General features: G+C 35.4%; 1 protein-coding gene across 1 annotated transcript; it reads left to right on the top strand.

The window, feature by feature from the left end:
- The first annotated feature begins 7,890 nt into the window (after nt 1-7,890).
- Nucleotides 7,891-8,623, top strand: LOC113321915 (probable WRKY transcription factor 41). Its single transcript, XM_026569873.1, has 3 exons — nt 7,891-8,127; nt 8,223-8,357; nt 8,478-8,623. Exons 1-3 carry the CDS (start codon nt 7,916-7,918, stop codon nt 8,554-8,556), a joined length of 426 nt encoding a protein of 141 aa, XP_026425658.1. The 5' UTR covers nt 7,891-7,915; the 3' UTR covers nt 8,557-8,623.
- Nucleotides 8,624-9,578: the final 955 nt, after the last annotated feature.

Here is a 9,578-nt window from a genome sequence, read left to right as displayed (position 1 = left end):
AGAGTATTTAGGCTATATTCTCAAATGGCACTCATGAAAACCGCGAGTTGTTCAGGGCTAAAATGAACATAACCATAAGAACTAAAGGTACCGAAACAAATGGTGTGAATTTTTTGTCGCAATTTACATTATCAAGTTGAATAGTTGAAGACCAACGATCACTAGACGGCTAGTAAATTCGACAAAATTTACTAGGGAAGGTTCAAATCCAAAAGCCACCTTTCCCCATGCTGTAATTAACTTTCATTGTGTAATCTCTAGTTTGTTTTTTCAAATAATGTGGGGGATTGTTGGAAATATAAGGTCTATTTTCATAATCAGGTGAACAGAATATTAGGTAAAGGAATTATGCCAAGGGGTGGCAACTACTTAAGATTGTAACTTTGAAAATAGTTCCTACCAATAGATGTCTTTCCCAAACATGTCCTACCGATGGGTATATCTTTCTAAAGAGTTTTCTTCAAGAGACAGGACTTTTCAGGGATCGTACGTGGTATCCATTATGAACAATCATGTTCTCTCTGGTTTTGACTCCATTTGTCTATGAAACCCAAACTGATTTCTTTCTCTCATCAGTCAATTTGAACCCCTGTTTTTTGTCAAAGTTCTGAGTGTCAAAAGAGATTATGCAAAGTACCATTTAGTTTGAAGATTCTTGATTGATTGAAGTGTTGCATCATCAAGAAGGATATTGTTTTATCCTGGGAGGCAAGCGCCAATTAACCATATATCATCATTGTGGAGGTGTAACCGTTTTAAGGACATAAGAAAATTCTCTAGACTGAATCCAAGTATGATAATCATAGGTTCTGAGCTGAGTTAACATCAATGTACAGTTTAGTGCAGACAAGGTGTTTGTGAAAATGCCACACTGATTTTTTAAGTTTCGGATAGTTAAATTTAGGCATATCTTTCATACAACTTGTTTCTGTTTTTTGAGTACTTAGTATACAACATCTAACAACGGTATTGGCCGTGCGCCCACTATGGTTTTATCAATTTGAACTTATCCAGAATACATGCTGGTTTTGCTTTTATTTTGCGCAATTGGACAAGAACTCTCCAAGCAGCAACAATGGGAAGTTGCAGGACCTTCTCAGCAGAAGAGGCAGAAGCTGTATCTCTTCTCAGAGCTACTCAATGGGCTGTAAGGAACAACATTCAACACTTGGTGATAGAAGGGGATAACCAGGCAACAATCAGCTATCTAGAAGGGAAAGTTTCAACAGTCCAATGGCAGAGCTTAGCCATTTTAGAAGAAGTAAAGTTATTAGCAGACTAACTAGTTTTCTTTTTAGGATTTCATTTTGTAGACAGGAGAGCAAACAAGGTGCCAGACTTGCTCGCAAAGAAGGGAAGAAGCACAAACACTACATCTTTTTGGAATGAACAATCTCCTAGTTTTTTAATTCCTGCAATTGCTTTTGACACTGCCAAAGCTTATGAAACTTGTAACTTAAATGACAATATCCCTGTAGTTTCCACTACTGATGTTAATCCAAGAAATTCAGTCATTGAAAAAGCTACTCAACATGAGTTTGTCTCTGAAGAGACTGAATCCGCAGATTAATGGATGCCCGGTAATATAAGTATTATTTTAAAAAAACAAAAGAAGAATACATGGACTCTCAAAAATTATATATTGTGTTGAGTTTTCATCATATTTTATCAATTAAATTCGGACGGAGGGAGTAGTAATTTGTCTAGACCAAGCAAAGAATCTTGGGTATACTGATTTCCTCCCCTTTTCTTTTTGGGTTTACTGATTTCCTTTTTTCCTTTTTTTTTTTTTACCATTAGAAAGTTGAATCGCATAGTGTACTAGATTTATTTCCAAAGAGATATCAACAAAGGGAAAATGTCTGAAGATTACAAATCTATAGATAATATTCGAATTTCATCTGTACCATCATGGTACTTAAATGTACATGGTAGATTATGAAATCCAATAGACATCAATTTTCAGACTATAAATTTTGCACTCGCTTAGGAAATCTAAAATACGGATGAATTAGCTTTCCAAATTGTATAATGAGTTTGCGATTCTCCGTTTGTTAAAAAAAAAAAAATTTTAAGTGAAAACTACTGTGAGATCTATTTTTCATTTTTTTTATACTGTCAAACCCACCAACAGAAATCTTCATGCGCGCATCCATTTTCCAAGGAAAAATTTCTCCCACACCCATAATTTCTGAAATTAAGTTTATTGGATTTTTTAGAGGAGGAGAATTCGACTAATTTGAGAGAAGAAGAAATAACGCTGCTGCTGCTACTAAATCCGAGAGATGAAGATCAAGAGAAGCAGATTTTCTGAACAAAAAGCGAAAGAGAACGGTTCTGAGCCAAGAGACAGCTAAGTGAGATCAAATCGATGAAGAAAGAAATTGAAAGTAATTCTGAGATAATATCGAGATTGGAAGGGATTAATAATGAAATTGAGTTCGTTCTTTAGCTCAAACAATAATCGATTAAGGTTTGCTGCTGGTGGGTTAACAGAGATGGGTTGCAGGATCTGTGGTCAGTAATCGATTTAAATCGAAATTAAACAGGTCGATGTTGAATTGAGAAAGCAGAGAGGGAGTGAAGGTCACGGTCTGTATAGCAAACTACAAATCAAAAGACGGTTGTAGATCCACACAGAGATGATGAAAAGAGCTAATTTTCTCTCTGGAGTTAGAGCCCTGAAAAATAAGTCAGGTAAATCCTATTTCCGTTTTTAAAGATGGGATTTTTATTCTTCTTTTTTCAGTTTCATCTGTCTTTCTCACTATCAATTGTAATTTATATGAAAGAGTTGATCTGAACACAGCATACCCGTAACACCCACCTCAAATTCATTAAACACCTGAAAAATCGATATAGGGGTTCATTGACTGAATTCAAACAACAATTCATATCTGATACTATGGAAATTCATGTAATCTAATTAAAGATATCTGTTCAAATTCATACTTACTGTATTGTCGAAATCTCATCTTTTCATTATATCTTGCAATTTTTCTGATCCCTTGATCATCATAGTATCATCCAGAAATGCAGTCTCATGCTTCAAAAAAAAAATAATACAGAAATGCAATAAATCCAGTGTTTAGGTTTCTTATAACTAGTCATAGCTTGGAGTTGATCATTTGGGATGTCTAACATAATTTCCTTACCATTTCCTGCTAAAGCTTTCATAGTAGATTCGTTGGCATCCAACACTTACACTTTCTGAATCCTATCATCTCTTAGAATCTGAAAAAATGTTCTGGTGGTGGTAACTGATGCGATGCCATAGTTCCCTAGTAAATCTAATTATTGGGTTTTTGTTGCAATTACCTGTTCTTGGGCAATTGAGAAGAAATAAAGCTTGGGTACGATTCCATTCATGGGATTTAGAACTGATATTTGATGTTGCTGGGTCAGTTAGTTGATACTAAAGAAGGTGATCATGGAACTGACAGTATTGAATTTAAGCTGGAATTGCAGGTCCGGATTGAAGGGAGTAGATGAGGCTGTTGAACCTGAATTGCAGGTGTTTGTTCTGCGGAATGATACAATCACTTGAGCAAGTGAAGGACTGAGATTTTAATGGTGCTGGTTCTGCAGCGGCTAGGTCAAGAAGATGGAAGTGAAGAATTGAGCTGAGAAAGAGTTAGTGTTGCAAGACATAGCAGGTTTAGGGTTTGGTTGCTGTTATTCAAGTGGTGGTTTATGGCTCAGATTGCGATGATGTGTTTGTGACAGGAAAGTGCATGTAGTATTTGTGGTTGCAGGTAAATAGAAGTTGCAGAAAGTTATGTTACAGCTGTATAGAATGGGTGTGTGGTGTTGATGAGTTGCTGTGTGACAGAGTACTGGATTTGGTGGTTTGCAATGAAATTGGTTGTAATGCTACATGTGAATGGAATGAGATTGAATGCTAGATGTAAGATTAGGTTGTTACAGGTTAGATTAGTGATGCATCTACAAATTTATTGCATAACTTATTATGCATTCTCGAAATTGGTTGCATAACACGTTCTGCAGTTGTTTTTTTTTTTGTTTTTGCATAACACGTTATGCAATTACTTTTTTATTAATATTAAAACCAACAAAAAATAAGGTTGCATAACTTGTGATGCACCTACAATAATATCTACATAACATGTTATGCAGTCGTGAAAATGGATGCATAACATGTTATGCATCCGAAAATATGACTGCATAATGCATTATGCATCGAGAAAATTGTTGCACAGTCTTTTATGCATCGAGAAAATAGATGTTCAACCTGATATGCATCCGTAAATATGGATGCATACTGCATTATGCATCAATTTTGTATGTACACACTAAAATCAACCAAAACAATGGTTACATAACTTGTTATAGATGCATAACTTTGTTACGCAGATGCATAATTTGTTATGCAGTCGAGAAAATGGTTGCATAATTCGTTATGCGTCTGCAGAATGTGTTATGCATCTTTTTTGGTGGCTGCATAATGGTCATGTAGTCAATTTTCGAAATTTTGCGTAAAATGATAGTCACCTCCGATTTTTTCGTGAAAAACAAAAATTTGATATTGTTGTTTGTACTCGTTGCATAGCTCTCTTAAAAAGATTTTCAACGATATAATATTTATAAAATTCCAAGGTGTGGATTTTTAGATATGTTATATCCAAGTTGCGTTGCCAATTATACCCCTGATGCATAACCCGTCATGCGGATGCATAATCCGTCATGCAGACATTTTTAATAATTTCATATAATTATGGGTGTCACGGTACCTAAAATTAATTGTGTGCCTGACAATGAGAATATTATTTTTTTTGGGCCTGCGCCTAATTTTCCCTTTTTTTTAAATGGGTTATCAAAGGTTATATTTAGAATGATTTTTTGGGGACCATGGTTTTTTTTGGGGGACCATGATCCTATTAGGCCACCTACCCTATAGTTATAAGGGGTGTCCTAAAGCATTGAAATGACTAACCTACCCTTAACCTAATTTAATTTAAAACCAACCCAATAACCACCTATATATATATATATATATATATAACCACCACCTCCTCCCACCACCACCTCCCACCATCGCCGATTACCACCACCACCAACAACAACCACCGATTACCACCACCACCACCACCACCGCTCACCACTGCCGATTACCACCACCACCACCTCCGATTATCACCACCACCAACCACCGATTACCACCACCACCTCCGATTACCACCACCACCAACCACCACCACCAATATATATATATATATATATGGCTTAATTTAAAACATTAACAAAGATATCCTCACAAACCTATTACTTGTCATTCGTTTTTGGTTGAATAAATGAGAAATAATCATTAAAATGAGTTGAAAATGGAAGTAGCAGAGAGGTTTAATGGAGGTTTTTTTTTCAGAGAAAAGTTCGGTTATCAAGAATTAATATTTTCTTAACCGAACTCAGAGTTCGGTTGATTCGCAAAAAAATACTTTTAACCGAACTCCTTATATTAGAACAACACAAGTCCATAAGTTCGGTTCCTTCGCAAAATAAGGATATCACCGAACTTTAGTTTACGAAAATAATGAGAAGTCCACAAGTTCGGTTCGTTCGCAAAAATGTTAAGTTTTCTTTGTAACCGAACTCTACCTTTGAAACTTCGTAACCGAACTCTACCTAATTCGCCAAGAAATAAATTTCGTAGTAACCGAACGTTTGCCTAATTGCATATATGCATATATAAGACCAGTTCGGTTGATTCACAAAATATGTTGAAGTTTGCGAACCAACCGAACTTCTAACACTAGGTTACTTTTAACCTGCAGTTTGGTTGGGAACTTGGTTGCGTTGAAGTTTGTGAACTAATCGAACATACAAGATGTACCCAAATAAATTGTTAAGTTCAAAGTTCGGTTACCTACCATTTTATCCTAGGTAACCGAACATTACACTGTACGACCAAAACTCCATTAACGAGCGAGTTCGGTAACCTGCGTGTTTGGAAAACGTAACCGAACTACACTTTCAGGTGTGTTCGGTTACATGTTCTTGACATATGGTAACCGAACTGGCCCAAATCTACATAAAAAATTTCATTTTTTTTGAAAGTTTGGAGCAATTCAACCAACATTATCTAAGTTTGAAGCCTACCTGGATACCCAAATACCCTTCCTCCGGTTGTGGTTGGTAAAATCCATCATTTTTCATGTTTTCCTTCTTCATCTCCTCTAACTTTACTCTCTCAATAGTTCTACTTCTTTAAAAAAAAAACATCTGATTTTTTAATATCACTAATTATCTTTAACTTAATCATCTCATTAATCATTACACTAACTATTATTAACACTAACTAATCATCACCCAAAATTAATCAGGAGGGTAATTTAGGTATTAATATAAATATCTAGATAAAGAGTGACCTAGATTTACTTCTAATGTCTTTACCCAAAATAAAATCATGATCCCTCAAAAAGACCATGGTCCCCAAAAAATCGTTCTATATTTAAACCTCAAACCCATGTAGCCAGAAAAAGAAAAAAGACATATGAATTAGCTCCCAAGTAAATTCTCCAGATCTCTCTTAGAATTTAATCAAATTAGCTATGAATCATGAATGCCAGTTTTACAATTTACATATGTTCAGTGGGTGATTGTAATTTTGTCACATTAGAAATGCTCAAGCAGCTAGTAAACAAAATATTTTCCAACGTAATGTCATTTACCCAAAAGACTCTAAAGAAGAAGCCCCGGTCCGGGGATTATCGCAACACTGTTAGTGAGATTCAAGTTTCAACAATTCACGCATAAATCAAACCGCCCCCTTCATCACATATAAAATTAATATTTCTCTTCATAAAGATCGCTGCTGCATGCAAAAGTGGACTAAAACGGTAAGAAAGAGTAGTTTAATTAAAGGTCCATTAATTAAACAACTGAGAATCTTCTTCATCCTTTTTTCCACGAACTTGCTCATGAAATTGTCTTGTACATCCACTAGATCGAGTCTAGAGATCACTAGAAGCTATACAGTTCACTTACCCATTTTAGCTAGAGAATGAACGAAAGTGCGTAAATGATGTCATGATTTACGTAATTTGAAGTTTTGAACTGAAAATTTTCATTACTCGTTCACATTAAGTTGCCGTAACCCTTGATCATTGAACCACATATGCTTATCTCTCTTTAATTCTTTTAACGAACTTTTCATTTCCTCAGAAGAACAAAATTATAAATGAAGTAGTCTCATCTTGCACTGGTCGAATATTCAATTAGTCGGAGAAAACTTAATTAAAGTTTATTTGTTTGGAAAAAAAGAAATCCGAAATCGCATGATTTGATTAAACAGATGCGTGTTCAACAATGACTTCACTCTAAAATCCTTGAAAGCAAACAAAACGAAATAACGTATGAGTCACTTTTTTTTTTTTCTTTTTCTTTTTCTTTTTTAAATTTAAATTGGCTTAGCTAAACAAGTGACTCATTAATATCCATCAACTTCATTATCTTCATCTCCTTGTCATCGATATCTCTTTTTGATGCCAAATTGCTAATATGGACGTCAACATGTTCAATTTAGGGTCCTTTAGTTATATTTTAACCTTTTGTGTCTCAACCCTACAGCTAAGAGAAAAAGTGTTTCTGTACAAACCAATTAAAATGAGCCACGGAGTCACCTATATTTCAATATACAACTCCCATTGGCTAGGACTGGGAGAGAATGGGCGGTAGCTCTCAAGTCTACTTTAATATACCGAGCACCTAGTTACAATTTTTTCAACACGTTTTAAGTAAGTGGCTATATATGCCGTGAGTTCATTTCCTCTATATATACTGAAATCTCCCACGTAAACAGATGTGGTAGTGATAATTCTAACTAGAAGAGGTTGGGAACATGGATCAAAAGGTTCCCGATCTTATCAAAGAGATAATTCAAGCAAGAAAGCTAGTGATGGAACTTCAAACTCAGCTTAATCCTTCTTCTGTTTCTGGTAATGTCTTAGTAACCAATATCTTGTCGATCTTTGAGACTTCTCTTTCGATGCTGAATCAAATAAAGCTGGACAATGAATCTACCACCCCCAAATCTTCCATGGGTCATTTTGGAGGAAGCCTTTTTAGCAATGGTGGTTCTGATCTTTTCCAAGACGGTTCAAGAAAGAGGTATAAGTACTAACAAACTCTATCTTTTGTTGTATTGGAAAGATTGTTTGTTTCGGATCATTGAGCTTATACATGTCATATCAATATATCATCAGATGTAGGAAAGGGATAGTAACATGGACTCAACAAGTACGCGCTTGTGAACAAGGCGGATTCCAAGGACCCCTAGACGATGGTTATGGTTGGCGGAAATATGGACAGAAAAATATTTTTGGAGCTGCATACCCTAGGTGAGTGTGTTTTGCAACATTAAGCTAGACAAGAACGGTTGAGATGAATGGATAACTTATTTTTGTAGTATACCTTAATATCTTTCTCTAACTAAAGACGGTTACTTGTTAACTTTGCAGAGCTTATTACAAATGTAGCTATCACAGCAGTCAAAACTGCTTAGCAATGAAACAAGTTCAACGATCTGACCTAAACTAGTCTATGTTCAATGTTACATACATTGGAAGACATAGCTGCAGCGAAACACCAGCGCAATATTCACCAAAAAAACAAGGACATATTCATGGTCATTCCCGAATTTATCAATAAGAAGAATGGGAGGATAAATCGTTGAAAGAGACATATATAAACTTTCAAAAGTCAACTGCTCAAATTGCAAAAGACAAAGATATACAACACGAGTCTTATCCTTCCTTTTCCATCTATTCTACTATTTCACTACAGCCGGCCAATATCAGTAATGGTTTGGAAACCAGAGAAAATCATTTCACCTCTACTTCAACTAAAATGCAAGTCCATTCTCCTACTCCTGCATAAATAAGTACTCCCACAACTTTAGGATCCAACCATAAAATGCACAATTTTGGTGGTTACCATTGTGGAGAGGAGTTGCTACAGACTACGGTTGATTCTATTGAAGAACTTGATCAAATGATAGCTTCATTTTTAGCTCCAATTGCAACATCCTCCGCTAACTACGATCATCCGATTCACGGTTCTCCTTGGGATTGGGGTTCCCCCACAGATTATAGTCATTCTTGTTAGTATCACAAGACTAGTTTGTGCATCGGTTCCTTCAATCGTCACTAGTACTACATACTTTCCTGATATTTTTGAGAAAGGAAAGTTTTGTTTTGTTTAAATCGAGTTCTAGCATCATTTAAGATTGAGTTTAGCTATTTTTTATCAAAAAATAATGACAAAAAAGGAAGAAAAAAAAGGTTAATGTTTGTAGTTAGACATGGTAATTGTAAAAGCTTTATGTCGTCTGTTTTATGTTGGTAAAACCAAGAAGATACAACACATTCTTTGGAGCCACGCCTAATTAACCGACCTGAATCCAATGTAATAGTGTGTTCTCTGAATCTAATGGTGTGCACATTCTTTTTAAGATTGTCGACTTCAAATTTTTATTCGGCTGGTTAAGTAGATGATGATCGATCCATCGATACAAAGACTTTTCCCTTATCATATAATTATGGCTCGTTGAAAATGTGCAC

This window comes from Papaver somniferum, chromosome 11, assembly GCF_003573695.1.
Source record: "Papaver somniferum cultivar HN1 chromosome 11, ASM357369v1, whole genome shotgun sequence".
NCBI classification, from domain to species: Eukaryota; Viridiplantae; Streptophyta; class Magnoliopsida; order Ranunculales; family Papaveraceae; genus Papaver; species Papaver somniferum.
The sequence above is the reverse complement of the archived record's forward strand: the minus strand, read 5'-3'. Positions and strand labels throughout refer to the sequence as shown.